The 24,662-nt window shown below is 34.2% G+C and overlaps 3 protein-coding genes across 3 annotated transcripts; 2 read left to right on the top strand and 1 right to left on the bottom strand.

The window, feature by feature from the left end:
- Nucleotides 1-1,531: 1,531 nt before the first annotated feature.
- Nucleotides 1,532-14,234, top strand: LOC124436943 (F-BAR domain only protein 2-like). The gene is given in 30 exon segments (XM_046986934.1): nt 1,532-1,667; nt 1,834-1,925; nt 2,144-2,218; nt 2,889-3,030; nt 3,878-3,949; nt 4,170-4,250; nt 4,592-4,616; nt 4,862-4,941; nt 5,197-5,295; nt 5,373-5,469; nt 6,167-6,374; nt 6,506-6,548; nt 6,778-6,838; nt 7,303-7,344; nt 7,510-7,616; nt 7,898-7,925; nt 8,043-8,100; nt 8,784-8,890; nt 9,286-9,468; nt 9,611-9,735; nt 9,814-10,018; nt 10,020-10,114; nt 10,221-10,330; nt 10,713-10,862; nt 11,102-11,231; nt 11,526-11,722; nt 12,271-12,335; nt 12,435-12,599; nt 12,786-12,807; nt 13,216-14,234. Coding segments are annotated over 30 exon segments (2,916 nt in total). The 5' UTR covers nt 1,532-1,640; the 3' UTR covers nt 13,241-14,234.
- A 749-nt stretch (nt 14,235-14,983) lies between these two features.
- Nucleotides 14,984-16,431, bottom strand: LOC124436174 (zinc finger protein 367-like). The gene is given in 2 exon segments (XM_046986108.1): nt 14,984-15,811; nt 15,814-16,431. Coding segments are annotated over 2 exon segments (981 nt in total). The 5' UTR covers nt 16,420-16,431; the 3' UTR covers nt 14,984-15,436.
- A 90-nt stretch (nt 16,432-16,521) lies between these two features.
- Nucleotides 16,522-24,540, top strand: LOC124437194 (sterol carrier protein 2-like). The gene is made up of 18 exons (XM_046987206.1): nt 16,522-16,910; nt 17,203-17,257; nt 17,487-17,558; nt 17,940-18,004; nt 18,484-18,547; nt 18,862-18,926; nt 19,033-19,159; nt 19,587-19,650; nt 19,731-19,817; nt 20,330-20,483; nt 20,555-20,606; nt 20,709-20,804; nt 21,539-21,646; nt 21,813-21,957; nt 22,525-22,612; nt 22,806-22,944; nt 23,150-23,223; nt 23,676-24,540. Exons 1-18 carry the CDS (start codon nt 16,866-16,868, stop codon nt 23,769-23,771), a joined length of 1,596 nt encoding a protein of 531 aa, XP_046843162.1. The 5' UTR covers nt 16,522-16,865; the 3' UTR covers nt 23,772-24,540.
- Nucleotides 24,541-24,662: the final 122 nt, after the last annotated feature.

Here is a 24,662-nt window from a genome sequence, read left to right on the forward strand (position 1 = left end):
ACCTTTCTTCGTGTACGTTCAATAAAAACATCTGGAATTTATTTACCGATGTTTTTTCCACAAATTACTAAGTCAATCATTGCAAAATTATACGAATTGCTTTATTTAATGAGAATTTTACGAATATTATCTGTCAACATCAACACCTTGTCCCCACTCTAGCTGGCATATTGCATGTTTAGAAGGGCGAGGAGAAATTTCAAAAATAGGTACAATGTGCGTACATGTGATGTTGGTAAACTCTACAAAGTAAAACTTACCATGAAATATTCAAAATCGTAATTTAAGTATTTTGCCCAAGTATCCATGCTCCGACACCATGGTCTTTCGAGACTATCCATCAAATATCTTTGTCCACCATCTTTAGGGATTGACACATAACTCCTCTAAATGTTAAAACCATAGAATAGTCTATAGCTGATCTTTTCAACGTCACTACAAAGAACTTTTCATCATGACATCAACACGGGGAAAATCTTAACTTCCACAACTAGACATCCCTCACTAGACAATTATCAATCAGAAAACAGCATGCAGGCAAGCTGTTCAAAAATATTTGATCTCTATCTACCTGCATGATCAGAGAATATGATTAGTTTGAAGAGAGATATTGGTTCATTAACCCAATTTTAAAAGACATTCATATAGGTGGTGTGCAACCCTTTCCCTGGAAGTGAGAGAACAATGGAATTTTTGCCATGTTGGTTGACATTTGCATCGTAAATAAGGAAAATGCTTTGTTAAAATAATCCAACATGGCGGCCATGACGTAACTTTCATACCAAAAGCGGTAAATCTAGAGCTATTTACTGAGAAATGATCATGAGAACTATAAGTGCAAATGAAATATCTTCGATTATTTCGAAAATTACAGTACATTGTTTATGCTACATCCAATCCAGAAAGATCAATCGATCACATCACATCTGCCATAAACTTGGCGTCAATCGAACGTTAATTGAAACTTGAAGGTGGCAGGGGAACCATATAACTACATTCTTGTATGGCAGGCTGAATACTTTTGAAAGTGACATTATAAAGAAATTGTATTGTAGCAAATTTTTGCCATTTTAATTTTTTGACATTTTTAAGTGTTAATTACAGTTTTCTAATATTGACTACTTTAAAAAAACAGTTGTAAACCGTATTTTCGTGGTCGAAACAATACTTCACCTCAAATTTTGTAGCAACATTAGGCCTTGGACGCCTAATCTTAGTTAAATTATCTCTAATGTGTGAGTACAAAAGAAAGAAGAAAGTTATAGGACACATACCTGCATAAGCTTTTTAATGGAAGACGCTGAATTTTAACCCAATAAATTTCTTGTTATTGGAAAAAGTGGGGACATGCCAGCCCTTCCCCTGCCATAATGCTGTCCATGCACTTGCATTTGTATTTCATTCCCACAGCTGCACAGCAGCTACGTTTATTTAAATTCGTCTGCCAACTCACCTGAAATGATCGTGATGAAGTCTGAAGTCTGAAACAGATCCTGTGACGATAAACTAAATGCGCATGCGTCACAGCACCAACTGGTCAAGTCGACAAAATATGTCCTCCGAGTTCCGACTTCTTGAGATGTCTGATGATATTATAATAGTCCTTCTCTTGTAATTACGTGTTTGTCGGTGAATCAGCCATGGTTTATTTTGAGGATAATTTTTGGGTATGTGATAAAATAGCTCTATTTTCTTTCTTCATAAAAGTTTTGAAAGTTGATTGGATTGTTTCGTTGTCAGTGTGTCACCACCGAAATAAAGACGATCGGTATCGATATACTCTAGGGAGTCATACTTGAAGTAGTCTATAACATAGTTTGTATACATTTTTAGGGCGAGAAAAACAATGGCTATGATGTTCTGTATCATGCAATGAAACATAGCATCCATGCCAGTCGAGAATTGGCAGACTTCGTTCGTGAGCGGTGAGGCAAACAGTTCAGCATATTTTCTCGTTATGTTATTATGATCAGGTTTATCATGATTACAGGCTATAGAAAATGTTTGTTTACTTTCTCATCTCGGTATCCGAAATGTTTCATATAAACAGACATGAAATATTCAGCATCTCCTCGACTTACGCTGACATAATTTTTGATTTTATTACAATTTTTCGTTGATTTTACGTACAATGCTTCTTTAGGGCCACGGTCGAAGAAAACTATGCAAAATCCTTAAATAAAATGATCAAACCAAACCATAACGGAATGTCGCTGGGGTGAGAATCGGAATTACTGATTTTTTTGTGTTTCAGAAAAATTGTGTGTTTACATTTTCATATAATTGAGCGTTATTAAATACAAATATTGCCGTTGATTGCTTTGTATTATCGTTATATTGATTACAAAACAATTTACTCTAAACGGCTGCAAGCATAGTTTCGGATTTTGAAACTGCTCAAATTTTTAATTGACTTTATGTTTTATGTATAAATGTACTTTTGTCCTCATTTTACAATGCAAATACGTGAATTCCAAATTCCGGTGATGTTTATTATTGTGCAATAGGTGTTTGGAGAAATTGCTGTTGCTATGGTCACACTCCTAGGTTTCTATTAGTTCTTACTTAGATTACGCAGCTTTTTGTTATCACTTTGAATTCCCCGATTCCTGTCAATAGTCATTTCAGCACATTTGTGTCATAATTTACCATGTATATAGTAACAGCCAACTGAAGGATTGAAAATGAGTGGCTCTGCCAACATTGCAAGATCACATTGTGATTTGTACAACTAAAAACAACATTTACTTTTCTTTTTGGCCACTTTATTATGTGAGAGATGGGAATGTTTTGTGAATATACTGTCACCTGAAAGCTTCCTTTATGCAAATAAAAAAAAATTAAAATTGCTTTTATTGTGATATTCTGTTGTCAATATTTATTTTTAGCACATTTGAACCCTGCTGGAAAACCATCAAAACTTCCAATGAAATGTTTGCCAATTCATTTTCTCATGCTGTTCAAGAGCTTCATGATCTTGTTAAAAAGATCAGGGAATATGGAGAGCAACAGAAGGAAACTCAGAAAGCGGTAAGTTTATGATGATGAACATTATTAAGTAGAAAGTTGATTATGCATCTCATAAAATTAATGGTACATTGCTACTCATTTTTAAGTGTTTTTACAATTTGCAAAGTAGTTTATCAAAGTTTTTAAAAAGTTTCAATAATTGACTCATTCAGTTCTTTTTCAGTGTTTGTTTGAAATTGGTGCACAAAATTATTATTAAATTATCAAATATGATCAATATCAATTCATTAGCGTTGTCAACATGATTAAGTTAACTAGTTAAAAAGGTTTGGTTTTTTTCAGTTAAATTATAGACTGAAACCAAATTTTATTCACTGGTATTCAAAAAACAGTTACCAACTAAATGATTATGTTACTTTCTGCTTGCTTTCATCATAAGAACCAGGGCTTACCCTATAGCAGTTTGGGCAGCGAAGAATTTTTTGAACTTCGAGATATGTCCTGCAATTGTTGTAGAGATTGTCTTGTTTAATACTATGCACAGGACATAGTATGTAAACTGAAGTTCATCAACAAAGTCACTGCTCTAATTATATAAGTTGAAGATAGGAATTGATGGATTCAAAGCTAACAATCAGTTTGGAATATTGTGGAATAGTGTTGGGATTATGTGAGCTGCAGCTAAAGCCGCTTGGTAAAGCTAACCAACAAATAATCAGAATAATTCAATAAACAGCATGTGCGATAGGTCTAATGCTATGATAAAATGTAGAGAGGACCAACTAATTACGTATTTTTTGCTGCTTGTTTTTTGGTCATGTAGCAACAGATAGTTCATTTCACTCAAATTTCCTGATTGATGATAAAATAGCCAAGAGGATTGATTATTTTTAATGTGTTTCATTAGTTAAAGGATGAATTAGCTGCAACAGCTGATGTTGTTGCTGCCATTCGAACAAAAACTGATGCTGTCATGAAGGTATGTTCTTGACACTTTTTGCTTTGTTCACCCGAAAATTGAAATCAGAGTTAAGCAAAACAAATAATAGTTTCTAATGTCTGAATACTTTTATAACATTACAATTGATTGTGAATTTACAAAGAAAAAAATTCAACCATTTAATAGGCTGTTGAAATTTAACCTATAGCTGGATCTGCCCAGCTATTGTACATAATTGAATTTTTGTACAACTTTGTAGGCAAAAGATTCTTACTATGCAAAGTGTAATGAATTTGAAAGAGTGAAGAAAGAGACAACTAATGCGAAAGACATTGAAAAAGTAAATGACATTTGATTATTGAGTTGTAAAATTTATAGCAAGATGTTTAGTTACACACTACAACATACAAATTATGTTTGTTGTTTTCAATGTAATTTCCATGTGTATACATACTCTTTGATTCATTGCATCTGGCGTCAGTGGTGAAATCAACAGAGACATTAAATTTGCCAGGCTTTTTTTCTAAATCTCAGTTGCTTTGGTTTTCTCCAATAGGGCATGTTAACAGTTAGTGTAAGTGTTTTGGTGTCATATCCATTAAGATATGGGGATGTTTATTTCATAACAAGATCAGATCTTACATAACTGCTTTTGGGTGACAATTTAATTTGTTTTTTTAGGCTGAACAGAAGAAATTCAGAGCAGGTACTCGATTTGTAAAATACGTAAACATTTGCCTTTGCACTTTAGGTAAATGTAAAATTCTTGTGATGTGATATGATTTAAAGAATGAAATACAGTAGGTTTACCTGAATGCTTTCGTATAATTTTATCATTGCGTGATTTCAGTTTGGGTTACTAAAACTGTGCCAAACTGCAAATTTGTGTTTTTACTTCGTCGTTTTACCTCGGTGGAAGAATGTTGTATGAATGTTGTGTTGTTATTTAAGGAGAAGAGTATAAATCTTTGATTGATAAACGTGAAGAAGCGAGGAAATCATTTCATGCAAGAATGATTGAAACAGCTAAGGTTTGACACATCGATGCACTTCATTATGCACAAATGTTTGACACTTAAAATGTGTATCTACGTATATGTCATAGATGCCATGCTAAATATCATGTTTTAGCACTGCATTCTTTTCAGTCAAGTTTTATTAGCTAATTGTCTATACAAAATTGTTTTATGCATCGCTGTCTGCATGAAGTATCTTATGTGAGATCTTTCGTTTTACCTTGAAATGTCACTTGTAGACTGTTGCAGGTGAAACTATTTTATGTTTAGAAATTTGAAGAACTTGAAAGTAATCATTTGAAGATCATGTCTGAACATTTACTGTCTTTTATTGGAACTCTTGAAAGTGGCCAAGAAGCTGTGCAAAAGGTTTGTGAAGAAGCAGCTGTAACAGTTGGCTATAGCACACAAACCTCTTATTGACATTTTTATGACATTTGTACCAGGTGATTACCCATTTCAGAACACAGGTGAAAGAATTAACAACAAACAAGTTATTGGAACAATTTGTGAAAGAAAAAACAACTGGGAGAAATGTTCCAAGTTAGTACTTCAACCTCAATCAACTGAAATTACTACAAAAAAGACATCACTATAATTTGATAATTGAGCCATTTTCAACGCTATGATTTTTCCTACCGATGTTGTGAACGTGATGATTTTACGTTGTACTGATGACACTAGGGCATACTACTAATTTTCTTTCTTATATGCTTATTCCATTTGCCGAAGAGCGTCACTATTCTGGCGATTGCTGCTATGCTTGTAATTTATAGTTGAATTAAGTGAACTTCCATACAAGTTAAAACAAAATAAATAAGCATGTTAAATTAGCTTATGTACGTATTGTGGTGGCAATTTTTAGACGTATCGAAAAATTGTTATGGTCGGATTACCAGCTTTACGGATAAATGTAGTAAATGATGTTTGGAAGTTTTGCTAAATTAGACGCATGGCGAGTTGTGTATAACAAAATCCATAGTGTTTATTGTATGTACGTGTATACGTAGATGTTACGTAGATATATATGTACGCTTTCATGGATAACTTTAGTAAGGTGGCCGTAACGGAGGGTGAAAGCTTTTTTATTAAAGCAGAATTTTTTGTACTTTGCATTCTCATTTTACGTACATTTTTATGTGCAATTGGTTGTTTTGTGATTGTCATGCTGTTATCTGTATATATAGGATACAAAAATCAGTATAATACGTAATTATAATAATTGTGATCGTTTTTTTAGTTGAAATATTCTTTGAGGAGTATGCAGCGACTGGATCACTTGTTGACGTTGCTGTAGAAGAGTCGCCAAACATTAAAATTCGTAAGAAGAAGAAAGAAAAAGATAAAGATAAAGAAAAGGATAAAGAAAAGGAATCTAAAGATAAGAGGGAACGAAAGACGAAAAAGAAGAAGGAAAAGGAGAAAACACAAGTTCCGAACGGTGCCATGTAAGGCAAAATCAAATTTTGAAATCTATATATCTTGTGTCTCTGTACGCTTTGAATGAACGATTCAAAAAACTTAATTCATTTTCTGAGATTTAATTTGAGCCCGTGTGTTTTTGTTTTTTTTTTTGTAGTGAAACGAGTCCTGATGCTAACAAAGTTTCATCTCTACCTGGGGTATGCTCATTTTATGATAAAAAGTTTTGCAATATGAAAGTTTTGATTGGATGTCTTAGAAAAGGACTTGTTTTTGTCACCGCTAATGTTGTTCACGAACGAGTGATAAAACTCAATTGAACCTTTTAAAAGGAGTAGTATAAATATTACCGAAACTGTTGAATTATTTCCTTCAGAACTGGTTTATCTCTGTTATTTTTTTTCTAATTGTTTCTTTGCTCAATTTTAGAATCAAGATGGCGTTGAAGTAGACGAAGAAGGATACAGTATTATTCCAAAAGATACTGAAAATATCCTTTTAAGTCTTTTGACATTAATGTCCTTGAAGTACCTCGTTTTTTTTCCTCTCTATTGCTAAATTATATTTATTTAGAACAAGCTTAATATAACCAAAACCAAATACCAACGATAAACGAGAATACATAATATCGTGATTTCTGCAAAACACGGCATTAACACTGACACATTAGTTTGCTTTACACTGACACATTAGTTTGTTTAACACTCACACATTAGTTTGCTTTACACTGACACATTAGTTTGTTTAACACTCACACATTAGTTTGTTTAACACTCACACATTAGTTTGTTTAACACTCACACATTAGTTTGTTTAACACTCACACATTAGTTTGTTTAACACTCACACATTAGTTTGGACATTACTGAATCATTTATTGTAAAACTCTATTCGACCACTTTGATTTGTCACTTTCTCTCCTTATGACACAGTTATAATCCTTAACGTATATACGTCATAAATCGGCGGAGAGTACGGACTCGGACTCAGATGATGGTAAGAACTTTTCCTTGTTACGTACATCTTTCATTACAGTACAGAATGCCACATGATGTCTTTTGATGATTCACGACAATCAACAAATCAATATACGGACAATGCATATTTTTTTAAAAACATTTGTGTTATTGCAACACGTTATTTATCATTGTTTACCTACAGACGACCAAACCAAGAAAATCAAGATCACAATCAAGCCTGCGACTGAGATAACCACTGCTAGCCTTGATGAGTTTCGATCCATTCAGCTTTCTCTACCTGTTCCTCCGGTATTGATAACATCATACTTGTTGTATATTTGTTAGAGCTTTTAAGTTTAAAGCTCACACATAAGTTTTTCAAGTCGCCAAATTTTTCCGCCTTTTTTACTTTATTGGCAGCCTATAACACACTTGCACAGAACAAATCATTTGCTAGAATACCTCACACATACAACATATCACTGTGTGATGCATACTACTCCTCAGGTGGAGAATATCCGATATCTATAATGGCGTTTGGATATAATGTATATTTCTAGCTTTGTACATCATTTTTTCGTTTCATTTAGCACAAGAAAAACGAGTCTACGTCTTCTGGTAAGTGCGAGTTTTTAAATATTTCATTTTTGATAGTAGAAACCGAAGGACGAATGGTTGCGTTATGTGCTTCTTACAATTTCGTTAATTTTAAATGATGACAAATTCTCTGTGTAGAAAATGAAGCTTCAAAAACGACATTAAATGGTTCTGGTGGCCAGTCATCTGTCAAATTGTAAGTTCAATAGCTGTGATAGTGTTTCTAATATTTGTAAGTTCAATAGCTGTGATAGTGTTTCTAATATTTGTAAGTTCAATAATTGTGATAGTGTTTCTAATATTTGTAAGTTCAATAGCTGTGATAGTGTTTCTAATATTTGTAAGTTCAATAGCTGTGATAGTGTTTCTAATATTTGTAAGTTCAATAGCTGTGATAGTGTTTCTAATATTTGTAAGTTCAATAGCTGTGATAGTGTTTCTAATATTTCTAAGTTCTATAATTGTGATAGTGTTTCTAATATTTGTAAGTTCTATAATTGTGATAGTGTTTCTAATATTTGTAAGTTCTATAATTGTGATAGTGTTTCTTATATTTGTAAGTTCAATAGCTGTGATAGTGTTTCTAATATTTGTAAGTTCAATAGCTGTGATAGTGTTTCTAATATTTGTAAGTTCTATAATTGTGATAGTGTTTCTAATATTTGTAAGTTCAATAGCTGTGATAGTGTTTCTAATATTTGTAAGTTCAATAGCTGTGATAGTGTTTCTTATATTTGTAAGTTCTATAATTGTGATAGTGTTTCTAATATTTGTAAGTTCAATAGTTGTGATAGTGTTTCTAATATTTGTAAGTTCAATAGTTGTGATAGTGTTTCTAATATTACTTGTGTTAAAACAGTCATTTTACTTCTTTTATAGATCAAAATCTCAAGAAGATCTTCTTTCCATCGACTTCAGTCAGGCATCAGTCTTCAACACAAATAAGGAGACGCTATTAAGTCCCGTGGCTTCAAACTTCGGACTTGGTAAGTATTCAGTACTTGTATTGAAGATTATATGGATGCTCACAAACGGCTACAATTTCTCGTGGTGTTGTGGTGGATACCTCCACCTTCTTCAAGCAATTTTGGTTTTTTCCTTACCATCTGCTTAGCTGCCACATACATTTCTCGTGATGTTGTGGTGGATACCTCCACCTTCTTTAAACAATTTTGGTTTTTTCCTTACCATCTGCTTAGCTGCCACATACATTTCTCGTGGTGTTGTGGTGGATACCTCCACCTTCTTTAAGCAATTTTGGTTTTTTCCTTACCATCTGCTTAGCTGCCACATGCATTTTGTTGCTTAAAGTCGCAAGCATCGCTATCTTGGAATTTAATGTTCATATTTGATGTTTTATATGTGTTTGGGAAATGTTTAGGATTTGACACTGAGAAGGAAAATAACGAAGACCAACCACCAGACCTTGCTCCGAAGAAAAAATTGACGATGAATGATCGCAGTTATTCTCATGAGTTATCATCTTCTCTGCCTCCTAAGAAATCATCTTCAACAGTGTTTGGTAGTGTGGGATCTTTGACTGAATTATCCCCTTCCGGAAAAGGTTCATTGATCATGTCAATATTTTACTTATAACTTAATTGGATGATCTTGCGTTTATATATATATATATATCAATGCAAACTTCTAAGAAGTAGTTTTCTTTGTCTACCATAGTTGTGGACTTACTTTCTTATTTTTTTCAGATAAAGAAGTGGAATCCAAGCTGTCTCCACCCGAATCAATCACATTTCTTGCCCCACCTTCTGAAATTCCAAGATCAACATCAGCCAATAATATGGGTCGTACTGGTTCACGGCCAAGACCCAAGGTATTTATGCCCTATACGTATTTAATGTTGCATCTTTTGTTGTATGATCAATTAAACATGTATCCTTGTTGTTATTAGCCTCGTCTCAGTGCTACCTCTGCAGATATATCTTCAGCTTCTCTCTCACTGAAGACAAGTACAGACCCAATTCGTACCCATGCTTCTCCGACACCAACTGTCACGACAACCGAGACTACTACATCATCAAATTTGTCAGTTGATCCCAATAAACGCATCAAGAGTACTGGTTCAGATGATGGTGTTGGATCATCAAAGACAATATGGGATAGAATTAATAGTCCTAGTAGTCAGCGTGCTGCTCGTGGAAGTGGATCTCCTCATCTCGACACGTAACACTGGTATTCTTCAGCCCACTGTGGTAAGAGAGTGTGTATGCATGGTACATGATTTCACAATATCGGAATTTTGTAAAACAAAGCTACTCGTGCTACTGACTTTTTGTACGGCAATTGACTTTTTGCTAGATGAGTACGGTTGCTGGTCAAGCTATGAAGAAGAGTGAGGAGATAATACCAGTTGCTGTTGCCCTGGTTGAAACAGTGAATGCACAGTTCAAAGGAAACGATATGTTTAGGTGAGTTAGTTTTGTCAATCCTCGTACAGGAATTTGACTTACGTTATTATCTATTGATAAATGGCCTAAATGTACGGAACTTCGTAATCAATTTTCGAGGCCGTGAAAGTGAAATGCCAAACTATTTATTATCGTCACATTCTCAACCAAACTTTTACAAACAATAAGTTACAAATGCTCCATCAAACTCATGCAACCCATTGCAAAAATAATGTAAAAGAAAGCAGAGTGACATCTTATCATTCTTTTTCGTCGATACTCTCGTCGTAATTCAATAAAATCTTGTCTTAATTTAACACGTGTATCGTATTAACTCATAGTAGGTGTAATTACGTATTTCTGCGCTTGCGCATCTCAATTTTTTGTCACTTTATCATTTTAGGCACAATATAACTGGTGATGTGACAGTATCTTTTCCTGCCAGTGCTGTTCATTATCTTTCGTCAAGTGAAGATCCACCGATGCTCACATTTGCTCTTACATGCTCTAATTTGTTAGGCAACATCTTTCCGAATAAAGGACTTATAGAGAGGTTTGTTGTTAGTGCGTTCTGTTTCTCTGTCTTGCAATCTAGTGCTGGTTGTTGATGCAAAGCTGCGTGACAACTTTGCAGTATTGTTGTGTGAAGAGCAATTATTATGAGAACTATACATGTATATATATATGTACATTGACGTTTTCAGGATCGGGTGTCAGACACTTTCGTATATCTGTGAAATTGTGTTTTTCATGCTTGCGTGATTCCATCTGCCTGTATGTCTGTTTTTACAGTGATGAACCACCAGCAGACAGAAATGCAAAATATTTCAAGTTTAAAATGGAAGCTTTGATCGCACATTTGAAGAAACAATCTGAACAAGGATCAGCTCCCTACTATAACATTGACATCCTTAAATATCAAGTATGTGCTGTTTGGTTCTGTTAAAAATCTATGTGAAGGGCTTCAGTAGGTTTCGATCAATGAAAGTTTGTTATATATTGCATGATATAACAGTCTACATCGGGTCCGTTTGATATTTGTATTTGATAGTTTATTAAAGTTGTCGGTATTTGGGAGGTTCAATGAAGTCAAGTTAATTTTCAAGTAATTGAAATTATTCTGTTCTGTCATACCCTCAACATATAATTACAATACATAGCTATATATATTGAATGACCTAGCATTTTTTGTCTAGTTTCTATTCTTTCTAATTAGGTCCAACAAGATAACGCTTTAACCCCTTTGGCATTAAGTTGTTTTTGGAAATGCGAAGAAAGGACGACTGATATTAAAATTGATTACCAATACTCGCCATCATGTTTGTCTGTGGCCTCGCCTCTGAATAATGTTTCATTCATCGTACCTGTGAATGGTGGGGTAGAAATTATGCAGTCAAAACCTGTAGCGAAATGGTAAATTTCCTATGACGTTTCGTATCTAACCAGTAGCGGATCAATGCAGGCTTAGGAAATATAAATTTGAGTCGCTAATTTTAAATTTGAAATATATAGAACAATGCAAGCTATTGGTTATGAATTTCCGAAAAGAATAAAATTCAACCAATCTATGATAATTTATTTTGGCTATAGCTGGACCCCCCTGCCTGCCAAACACAAAATATACATAATAATAAAATCACACTTATGATTTTTTTGAGTGCTGATTGAACAAAGCAAGTTATTCTTGCACTATCTTGAATATCGTGAAAGGAGAAAAAGTTGAATTTTTTTTTATCTCGCATGCTTTGAATTTGCTTTTAAGTAATCAACCCTTGACCCATTTACCTGATCCTGCGCCTATGTTTGTGCTGTCATCTCATGGCTTTTTGCCCTCACTCACTATCGTTATCGTTTTGAGTCAGTGGATCTTTCATTGTGTAGTCTGTTTTCATTTGTCTTTCATACTCCTGTCTTTGCACAATCTTTGCATTGCTTGAAGATGAAAGACTTTTTTTGTTTAGGTCTAAAGACCACAATAAAGCTCTTTGGCAAATACAGGAGTTGTCAAACAGTTCTGATGGCAATGGTAAGCGATCATTTTATTCATCAGTCATTTTTCAGATGTCATTTCAGATTCAGTGAATCGTGATAATACCCCCAATAAATTCTACTCGTTTTTTTGAAGGTTCGGGTTCTCTGAGAGCTCGTTTCGATCTTTTGGAAGGACCGAGTGTACCACAAACTATTGCCGTACAGTTTCACTGTAATGGATCAACACTGTCTAAATTAGATTTTCAATTGAGTAGTGATATGTATAAATTGTCTTTGGTGAAGAGGAAAATTGTTACAGGTTGGTAAACATTGTTCATCTCTCATCATTATTTGAGGTTATTACGTAGTAATTTGGAGCTGGCAATACTTATTGAAGCAGTCTATTCATGTTATTACTAGTATATGCAGGCATCCCCCTACTAACTTTATCGTGCAATGTATACGGTAATACATCATATTACTAATTTTTCATTATTTATTTTAGGAAAATATACAGCAGATCCAAGGTAGTGTATAATTTTATAATTTAGTTGATAGTATAATAGCAGATATATTGTAAGATTGACTTATGCAGCTGTCGTTATGGCAAAGGCATTGGACAAAGCTGTCACTTCTGTTCCTAACGTCTTTGTTGATGTTTGCTTCCATATTCATGTCTTGAACACGTGACTTGTTTGACGCCAATGCCTGTTAACTTTAAAGTTGCAGTCTTCAATAGAGTGCATTGTCTATCGCAAATTTATTACATAGAGTTTCGTGCCACCAGCTGGTAACCTATCAAACACCGCATATACGAGAGATTTAGTTATGTATGGTTTCCACTTGAACCATAATTTAACAGTTTGTATTTTCTCTCACAAGTTGATTCTAAAGTATATGCAAAAAATAAGGAAAATTTCACTTTACTGTTAAAGGTATGATTTTGAATTGCAACTCTAATGGCTCCCGGTTATGAGAAAAAATGTTAAAATCAAACCATTGGATTACGAACAATGAGCAAATTCACCTGTATTTACATTCACAAGAATTCAAATGTTGAAGAAGCAATGATTTACCATTATATGGAAACTCTGGAACATGGAAGGAGAGATGCAAACTGACGCAAAAGAAAGATATCTAAATTGCTGCATGTGTATGGGTTGTTAATATTGTTTCAATTCACCGTTATATAAAAGGCGTCTTGTGTTGCATTATGGTAGAAAAAATTATATGTAAATTCAACTTGTCATTTCCACCACAATGCAACGCAAGCGCAATCATTTTTATGACAGTAAAACATCGCATCACAAAGTGAGTCACACGTTTCGTGAAGTGCTCTAAGTTTTTAACTCGCGAAACGTTTGCCCTGTTTCTGATGTTTACCAACGCAGGTAAACATGGACAGTATGGGAAACCTGTTCTAGGTTTTCGTACAGTCATAAGGAAACCAGTTTCACAGTGCATGCTGGCTTTAACATCCGATCTTGTCTATCAATCTACACTGAATACTTTAATGCCCTGATAATTCTGTAAACTTAAATTAAGCAACTTGCAGTTTTCATTTGCGTCCACTATTATACTCATTTGAAGAATTCACAAGTCTTTTCTACGTAAAATCTTTGAGCAATATTATCACCTTTATGTGTATTTGAAAATTTAAAATTGAAAAACGAAATCCTATGCTTTAAATACCCCAGGCATGTCGGTATTAAAAATTCTTACCACGAGGCAACTGATCAGAAGTCATTGTACTAGCTATAGGTATTCAAAAGTCTCCAGTGAATTTTTCACCCTTTATGATGTTTATATCCAATCGAAAAATAGATTTTCTTGAAAGACTAAGAGTAAAAATGACGAATTGCTACAACATTTTGCAACAAGTGTGTATTTTGAACCTTGCTTTATCTCATGATGTATTTGTAGAACTGTTTTAAATATGAAAGTGAAAACGGAATTAATGATTTTATCATTACATCTTTTAGTTCACTCGTTTCCTTTGTGAAACCAAAATGATTTCTTTAAACAAAGGCGTAAAACTCCTTTCCAATCCAAAAACTAAGAGTGAAGATAACTCATCGGAAGACCATAGAAGGACATCGGTCTTTAAACGTCACATTACCTCATCTTTTATAAATAAACACAGACTCGTGTGGTTTTTGGCAACACTCAGCAGAACTCTGTAAAATGAATTTTAAAAAATTTGGTTGAGTAGCGATTGGTGAGCAAAATCTCCTCTCGACGTCCTGGTAACCCACAAATCTCGATACTTTACAGACCTACTTTATCGTGACTATCAACTACTCAGTTGGCCAAACGTTTTCACAACTTAATTTTTCAGGAAAAGGTACCTTGCACTCTACAATCTAAGGCTCCTTAACTTGCAGATTAAATACTCATCATAACGATATTGCAGTTATGCGCAAGCACTTGTTACAACATTGTGTCATTACTTGTCACCGTATTAATGAACAAAATTAATAAAACTGTCAATAGATCACATTTTCCTAAGTTTTAATGTTCTGCTGTAAGTGTAAAGATATAGAAATTGGACAATGTAAAACAATTACACTGGCAGAAGTGAGTAGTTTTTAGGGGAACTTTGTGACAAATTTCAAGTCACACCCCTCCTACAGCACTACTAACCCAGGTGAGATCATCATGCACAGTGCAGAAATACTATTGACAATACAAACACCAAAACTGTTAACTGCAAACATGTTTTATTTGTCTGTATTTACATCTAAATCTAACTGAGTTGAGAGTTAACTTTGAAACAAAAGCAAGTAACAATTGTATAAATTTCAGGGAATTAATTTTTCTAACATTCAATGATCATAAGCTGCTGCATTATTGATTTCTTTACATAAATCAGTATAGGTACGTAGTAAAAGCAACATTGCAGACATGCAATTCAAGATATTATGTGATAACAGTAAGTGACCAGGCCATTAGGCATTTAATCCAAAGCATTTTTATGTACAAGGCATTCTGTTGTATCAGTCATCTATTAATGTCATTTTCTATGCCAATGTTGATAAAAAGTAAAAAAATTGAATAGAAATATCTAAAAATCATCTAAACGTTTCTGTTACTATGTTAATGGATAAAAAAATGTTATTATGTACGTACTACTTGTGATTAAGAAACAGGTGCATCTCATATATATTCCACGTGCTCATGTGGGAAAAGATTTAGTGATGTATGTATGTTTGGCATTGTATTAGCAGCGAGTTCAGCTAATTCAACAAGTGCCAAAGCTCCAATCCATCGTTCTTTTTGCTCGACCATTCTCTTTCTTGCTTCCTTCCTTGCCATACGTTTTTCTGAAATACTTAGCTGATTTCTCTCGTGAACGCGCTCCATTTCACGCTTCGACTCCTTCCTGCTCAGTTTAGAGGAGCCAGGACTTTTGTTTTGCCGTTCGCGTTCGTACTTGTTTAGCCATAAGAGCACATCCTTTGTGTGCTCGTTCGGTTCTTTATTTTGAATTTCGCTCAATAAGGTCTTCTTTAAAGGAATATCATCAGAATCCTGCGGACCAAACCGGCTTTTGGATGTATTGGACAATGACGATTGGCGTGCGTAAATCGTGACTGGCAGCCTTCAATAGTGCAGACGAAGGGCTTTTCTCCCGTATGTAATCTTTGATGTGTCTTCAATTGGCCACTTTGAACAAAAGCTTTCTTGCAGTTAGGGAAATCGCACATGTATGGTCGATCGCCACTGTGCGTTCGCTTGTGAGCTTGCAGCGACTTCTCGCGCGGGAAAACACGACTACAAATATCACATCGTATAGGAGAGCAAGATTGCGTTCCTTCCTCGATTAAATGGTTGATCATCTCTGCTTTTGGTCGACCTCTTGGTGGTGTAATCTTTGAATCTTTTAAGTCAGCATCGGAAGCACAACTCGGGCTGAACGATGGTAAACGTGGGAGAGGACATTTATTCGGCGGGGTATTTGGTGGAGACCAAACACTCACTGTATCGACGAAGTTATAACTGTAAATATCCATTGTATATTCCTCCTTGTTTCGGTTTGTTTTCAGATGAACTTCTTTGGATTTCAAAGGTAAACTGTGCAGGTTTACGAGCTGATTTAGTGTATTTGTACCGCTTTCAATGTTGAGAGCATCCGCCATTTTTAAAGCCACATGCCAAGGGATTTAACCTTTTAACCAACTTTGGCGCCTAAACATCTCATTGGCTAATCATTACTGTCGTCTGAAACCGGAAATATAGATTAGTGAAACATCACGTTGAGAGAGCTTCGAAACTTTGTTTTAATGTCTAAAAGTCCCCGCATTAAAAATAAGCTATTTTTGAATGATATCAGATTGTGAATGTATTGTTGACTGACAATACGGTATAAAAATAGATTTACCATAAAGGAAATAGTCGTAATAAGGGATTTTTTTGGTACGTCCATTGGCAATTGATCCAACCTGCAACGTCTTCAGAAGAGTGTCAAGTATCAATTACGAATAAAATAAACATAGTTATTGGTCATTACTTCGCAAGTCATCTGATATCAGTGGAACCGAAGGCAGCCAAAATTTTAAGTTTTTCTTCATTTATAAGTCTTACAATGGCGAAGGAAAGAGTTTTTGTTGCTGGTGTAGGAATGACGAAGGTACCAACTTGATGCAGTAGTTCATTCCATAATTTTAGCTTTGCAAATTAGCTATTAGGTTTATTCATTTTAAGCTCCGGCATACTTTAATAATTTATGGTGTGCCGTCGTTCATCAAAAGAAGTTCTTTGCACTTTTCATGCAATTTCACATAAGTGTCAGGGATACAACAAATTTGGGAAAACGAAATTTAGATCATGTCAATTTTAAAAACCTTGCCATTTATGGGGACGAATAAATCCTTTATTGTTAGTTGAGTATTGAATAATTAATAAAAATTATATTTTGCCAGTTTGAAAAACCTGGTTCTAGTGGCAAAGATTATCCAGATTTTGCCAAAGAAGCAGGTATCTCATTTTCAGTTACATTTTACATATTCACAAATCACAATATTCACAATGTAGTACAAATACAATGATCTTTTTCTGTACTGGAAGAAGAAATTACTGGCTCACTCAACAAGTATCATAAAACAATTCTGTCTAGATTATTACCACATTTTAAACTTGCAGATTTGAAATTTTTGCAAAATTACATGCTTTTACTTATAAGTAACATACAGTCATCTTTTTAAAGCTCTCATTGCCTTAAAAGATGCGTCAATATCTTACAATGAAGTTGAACAAGTTGTATGTGGATATGTTTATGGTATGAATGGTATTGCAATTTCATATATTTTCTTATATATCAGTTTGTGGGAGTTCTTATGGTATTGTCTGCCTATCAACTCCTAAATATCAACACTCACCCTTGCTATTGGTCAAAGAATTCACGAAGTCTGATTTCATTAACTGATATGAGGCTACAGTCTTTCCAAAAAATGTTTTCTTGTAAAATGAAAAGCTTCAAGTATTGATCATTCAATATAATAGTTCTTTTCTCTGTGTCTTCTCCCAAACTTCATCATGGTTTGCTTGCATGGAAAATATCTCGCATTTTTTGATTAAGTATATATAAGAACATACCAAAATGTTTCTTTTATTGTTTTCATAATTTTATGATTTCCTATTCTAATCATTTGTATGTTAGGTGACTCGACATGTGGCCAAAGAGCAGTTTATGAAGTAGGACTAACTGGAGTACCCATTTATAATGTAAGCACATTAATTTGTGTTCATGATAAAGGAAGACAAGTTTGTACTAATATATTTGTTTTTAAAGTAAATGGTTTGAAACCGGGAGTATCATCTGTTTGTAAATGTTGATCGTCCAGGTTGGTATAGTCCTGAGAAGGACTGTTTTTGTTGTTGTTGACTGATGTATCGACAACCTTAGCGGTGGTCATCTTCAGAGTCAAAAATGACTCTGAAAATGACTCTGAAGATGACTTCAGAGTCAAAAATGACATGACTACCAGTAAGATGACTACCGCTAAGGTTGTCAAAACGTCAGTCAACAACAACAAAAACAGTCCTTCTCAGGACTATACCAACCTGGACGATCAACATTTACAAACATATTTGTTTTTGCTATAATGTCCTTTGATTACGAATATTGATCAAAGAAAAAGTCTGATCCAAAGAATTGTGCTGTTTTCATAAATTTTTATATGAATTTTTTAATTTCAATAAAGGTAAACAATGCCTGTGCAACTGGATCTTCAGCTCTATTTCTTGCCAAGCAACTTGTAGAAGGAGGTAAATAAATAAATATCAAACAATTACCAATGGCAAAGACCCTCAGGAGAAACACTACTGAGAAAGGACCTCCAAGAAAAACCCCCAGCAAAAAGACCCTTTAAAAAGACCATCAATATTGTATTAGATATAGAATGCATGCATGCTCCAATGTATTTTTAACTTATCATAATATAAGCACTTCATCATCATATTCAAACCCTGATCTTGACATTCAAGTTCTTTGATCTAACCATATTTTCAATTAGTAACCTTTCCCATTATCCATGTAACTTAGAGTAAATTACGATTGCATTGCATATGAATTTTTTTAGGAGTTGCTCAATGTGTATTAGCTCTTGGTTTTGAAAAAATGGAGATAGGATCTCTTCAAGGCAAGGTATAAAATTTTAGGCCATTCTTCGTGTCTCTACCAATGCTCCAACCTTTAACTTAAATGCAATGTTTATATATGCAATAATTATCAATAATATAATGTTTGCCAGTATGCTGATCGGGCACTTCCTGTTGAAAAACATTTGGCTGTGATGGTAGAGTCACATGGCATTGCACCAGCACCAGTTACACCGCAAATGTTTGGAAATGCCGGTAGAGAGCACATGGCTAAATATGGTGAGTGTTTTTATATTTGAGCCTCTCATGTATCATACATAGCAATCTACATACAAAATATTGCTCTTGGAATCTTCATTTTCCCTTACGATTAACGTTAGCTATGATATTCTTCGATTAACATTTACTAAGTTTATATACTGTTATCAATATATTGGTGATATGTTGGTCTTATAAAAAACAGAGAAAATTTTCACACTTGACGAGTATTTCATCACAATGTTATGTTTTACTTTACCATGTTAATACATTAGGTATGCATATGTCTCAATTTCAGATAAAAACCTGGTTTTCCGGATTTTTCAGTTTTTTCAAAGAACTGCTCCAGCAAAGAGTGTCGTTTTTTTGATCTTCAAAAACTACTTGTTTGTCTTGACTTCACATTTGCACATTTTTATAATGGCTATCAAATCCCTATTTTTTATAGGAACGACGTCTGACCATTTTGCTAAAATTGCATACAAGAATCACAAACATTCCGTAAATAATCCGTAAGTGTTATCGTATTCCATGATGAACTTCATACGATATTTAGGGGAGGCATCCTGATTGTTTGTTTTAATTTTTTAAGCCTATCGCAATTTCAAAAAGAATACTCCATGGAGGAAATCAAGCAGTCCCGTATGGTGTACGAACCACTAACCAAGCTTCAATGTTGGTATGTTTTCAATGTGACGCTTTTCCTTTGAAATCTAATTCACTGAATATATTGGGAAATTTCTATTGAGGTGTTTTGTTCAAACCTTTTCGACTATTCATTAACGTAGTATGAGCTCAGACATTGTGCACAATTCTTAAAAGAGAAATATTTCTCAAAGTCATAAAAACCCATCAATCTTCTGTCTCTGAGAACCTCTTTAATATTTCTCCATATTGTACTTCAAGCTCAAGCCAGGATCTATAGCATCTGCTGATACGTATACTGTCCAAAAAACTAGCATGAAATTCCAAATCGTTTACCTTCATATAAGTGTGACTTTTGATTGATCTGGCGATGTATTTACGTATGTCGCAGAGCTGATTAACCAATGACTTTTTACTTGGGCATTCTTTAATTAGAAAATTGTCCATCTGAGTAAATGTTGATTCGTTTAAACATTAAACTGTAAATGGATGTAAAAATAGATCACTTGACTTCATAAGCTCATCTTGACATGTTTTAACTTAAAGTCCAACAAGTGATGGTGCTGCGGCTGCGATCCTTTGCAGTAAAGAGTTTATTGCACGTCATCCATCTTTACGCTCACGATGTGTGGAAATACTCGGAATGGAAATGGCGACAGATTTCTCCAGCACATTTGAGGAAAAAAGTTGCATTAAAATGGTATGCTTACGCTTTGGAAATGTTGAAAATGGCGTTGATCAAAGTTCATACGTGTAACAAAAATTTTTTAGGTCGGGTATGATATGACTAAGACAGCTGCAAAAAAATTGTATGAAAAAACGGGTAAAGACTATTTCCGACGTCTTCAATTGATTTTCGTTTGATTTTTTGTTTTTATTCTATGCTTATGCATGTGTTCTGTGTTTATATGTTTCTCAAAATAAGAAATTTCGCCGTCATCTATTCAAGTTGTTGAACTTCATGATTGTTTTTCTACGAATGAGTTGATATCATACGAGGCGTTAGGACTTTGCCCTGAAGGTACTATTTTCCTCCATCGTAATGAAGTTATGTGAAACATTCATTTCTGATGCAATATAAACACTGCGTTTTATTTAATTCTCTACTGGTTTTAATGTGTAGTTACCATCAATATAACACTCAATACAGTGTAGAGTCATTTTTTATTGTTGCTACCAATCCGTGTTTTGCTCGACCAGGTCACAATTATGCAGAAAGGTCACTCAGGTTCGCAACGCGGCCTCACGTTGGTCATATTTCCAGCCATTTGATTGGATTTGTCACTTGTTTTCAAGGGCGATACTAGAATGCTAATTGAGGGGGGGGTGTAAATATTCATATATTCAGCTCTGCCCTGCTAACTTCTTTGGAAATTAACATCGCAAACAAAAGAAATCAGCAGGGCAGAGCTGAATATATGGATATATACCCCCCAATTAACGTTCTAGTTTCGCCCAACCTTGTTTTCAACCATTAAAGTTACGTGACGTCATTTCTAAATAATGAATTCGAGAATATGTCGATTTAAGAAATACAAGTAAAAAATCCTTATCAAACGACTGAAATAATGGAGACCGATTTGCGCAGCACAACATGCCCTAGGACACAAGCATCAAAGGCTCCGACACGAGTCACCTTTCTGTATAATCATTATTTTGTGACCATGTTCTTCGTCATACTGTATTAGATCCTCACTGTTAATTTTCTTTTCTTATTTATTTGACATTAAATGTGCTTGTAAAATTGTATTTCAGGTAAAGGTGGAGAACTTGTTGACAGTGGCAATAATACATATGGAGGAAAATATGTTATTAACCCAAGCGGTGGTTTGATATCTAAGGGCCATCCCTTGGGCGCCACAGGTAAATTATAATGACTCCAAACTTTTGAGTTAGTCGAATATTGTTGTATTTGTTACTAATATTCGTGTGCGACAGAGGTAGCAATCTTCTCTTGCTTTCAGTCACCTCTGTTGTATGAGTGATTATATTTACGTAACAAGTTGTATTTTTGTTTATTCGTTCTAAGGTCTGGCACAGTGTGCTGAATTATGTGCTCAACTGCGAGGTGAATGTGGTAAACGCCAAGTACCAGGTGCTATTGTTGCTCTACAGCATAACTTGGGAATTGGTGGAGCAGTGGTTGTCGCTTTATATAAAATGGCCTTTTCGAAGTATGTACGCTGTTTTTAAGAAAATGTTCTTCTTTTTTGTTTACCAGTCATGCCTAGCTAACATTTTTCAAGTTGAAGCATGTCTACATCTTTGGCAGTATCGTTTACGAACTGTTGACGATCGCACATTTTTCGGATAGCGTGACCAGATTTGGTAAACGTTTTACTTTTGAAAATTTTGGCAGAGTTTTGGTAATTAAAAATTTTGATGAAATATTTGGGAAAACCGGAGTAAGGTCTTTCTTGTTAAATGGCTATTGCTTGAAGAATACAGCAACAGCCTCAGATTCTAGGCAACCAAATCTTATCTGAAATAATTACGATTCGAATTTAAATTACGAATTTGAATATTAATAATTATTTGACTGTATCGTTATTCTTTGCTATGAAATATGCCATGAAGTGTGTGTCATGCGTGTTTGAATTAATTCTGTTACAATTGTTAATTTATTTGGTAATACTTACTGGCGCAACTGACTGTTGACTATTTTGCATTGAAGAGCTATATTCTTGGATTTAATTCAAATGGGTATCACATTTTTGATTTTTTAATTCGTATATATGTAGAAATGGTACGGTCATCAAATCAAGTGCTGGAGTCAGCACTTTCAAGTCATTGCCTGTTTTTAAATATATGGAAGAAGTACTAGAAAAGGTATAATACAGTAGCAAATAATGTAAAGATGGAGCAGTTAGCTTTCCACGTTCCAATGTTCATGTTGATTCGTTGTCTAAGATGAAGATAAATTTCTCTTAAGTTTTTGCAGATCGAAAATGTCAATTATGTCATGGTGAAAGAAATGAAATGGTTGTCTTAAAACATTAACTGTGAAATAATTTTTTCTTAGGAAGGAGCAAAATTTGTAAAGCAAGTGAAAGCGCTTTTCTTATTTGAACTGACGAACGGTCCCAACGGAGAGACCAAAAAATGGACTATTGATCTTAAAAACGGAAATGGCTCAATTCATCTCGGGGGCAATAAGTCAGGTGAGAGAATCTCAACCAAAATCGTTTGCTTGCGAGAGCGCATTTAGCTACTTATTTACCATAATTTTTCATAAATTTGCTGTACACACTATATTTACTTTGAATTTATGTTCTAGATGGCTTTGGAATGTAGAATAAAAAATGAAATTTATGAACAACTTACTGATCATAGTTATTGTCTTTTGTACGTAACTTCAATGTATAGATGTTGACTGCACTGTAACAATAAAGGATGAAGACTTCTATAAAATGGCGAGTGGCTCATTGAATCCACAAACAGTGAGTAACAGTTTTTGTCAGCTGCATGATCGGGTCAATAAAAAACGATTCGAATCTTGAAATCATTGCTTGCATGAGTTCACAGTGCAGGTGAGATACTGATTGTACAAATTGTGTCCTTAAAAAGCTCGCGTTCTTGCTTAATTGCCATATGTTTATATCTGCCTATTCAATTAAGTGCTCCTAAGCAATAATGTGTGCTACTTTTTATGTTCTCGAAGGTGGTTTATTTGTTTTAGTGTGCGAATTTGTCATTTCTTGGCATTTACAAACACTTGACAAGCTACTTTTTGGTAAAAACATTGATACAGTAGATAATTTAACTACTTCGTTGACATTTGAAATTGATCCTTAATGCTATTCTGTATATGAACGTTATTACATTTGTAAGATGAAGTCCAAGTGCGACAAAAGTATAGTTCAGTATAACCTTTAATTTTTTACATTTGCAGGCATATTTTCAAGGCAAACTAAAGGCGTCTGGAAATATTGTGTTAATTGCAAAACTTGGAAAACTTTTGCCTCGTGGAACTTTATCTAAACTTTAATTTATTAGGCCAAGTTCGTAAGGTCAGACATAATATAAATTCTTTATTTACTTATCAGTTACAACCTTCTTTTAAAGTGTACGTGTAGCCCCTATACTGCTATATTACGTATATTCGCAAGTCCAGATACCGGTAGAAAAGGCAATGCCAAGTTTTCCTTTAACAAAATTTTTGGTAAACATACTTTTGACGTCATTTATATCACATATGTGAGGTATTATTGGATAGTAACCTCAGTCCAATGCCTCTGTCTTTGATATATTTTTAAGTAATTTTGTCTTTTTTAACATTATCGACCGTATTCTAAAAGCTCATTCACACTTACACTCTGATTGAGGCTTTAAAATCACCTCATAACTATTCGAGGATGGTGTTTTCGCTCCACTGATTGCTTGATTTGAAATATATTAGCAAATATCTAGCCATCGCTGAAAAATGACTTTGCCATTGAGTAGAAAGAGCATGCATGATTTTTATGTGCACTCAGAGGCATGAGTGCTCCTTATAAGACGTCACGATTTCTATTAGTTATTTTTAATATCAGAGCACATCACGAATAGTTACAAATTAAATGAAACGAAACAACATTTTATTTCTAATACAGGTGTACATTAAATATATCGAATTGTTGCACGTATACTTTAAATTGAAGGAAGCAGTATGTTAATGTTTAGATCAAATTGTTATACTTACGCAGACATTTATATTATCATATCGACAAAGTTGAATGAAGAGAAGGGAACTTAATAAAACTTACTTACGGGTATAATCGATTCTTTAAATCATTTCCATTATTTAATCTATAAAATCAGTGCTGCGCTCAGAGAAGATTCTGTACTAAAGATTCATGTCAGAGTCTCAAGCAAAAGCACTAAAGCGAATTTTATTGTA

The sequence above is a fragment of the Xenia sp. Carnegie-2017 genome, unplaced genomic scaffold (genome assembly GCF_021976095.1).
Source record: "Xenia sp. Carnegie-2017 unplaced genomic scaffold, XeniaSp_v1 HiC_scaffold_1, whole genome shotgun sequence".
Taxonomy (NCBI): domain Eukaryota; kingdom Metazoa; phylum Cnidaria; class Anthozoa; order Malacalcyonacea; family Xeniidae; genus Xenia; species Xenia sp. Carnegie-2017.

Coding starts and splice junctions, on each gene's coding strand:
- LOC124437194 (XM_046987206.1), top strand. CDS start 16,866: ATGGCGAAGGAAAGAGTTTTTGTTGCTGGTGTAGGAATGACGAAG. Junction 17,258..17,486: donor AGATTTTGCCAAAGAAGCAG/GTATCTCATTTT, acceptor ATCTTTTTAAAG/CTCTCATTGCCTTAAAAGAT. Junction 23,224..23,675: donor GCTCATTGAATCCACAAACA/GTGAGTAACAGT, acceptor TTACATTTGCAG/GCATATTTTCAAGGCAAACT.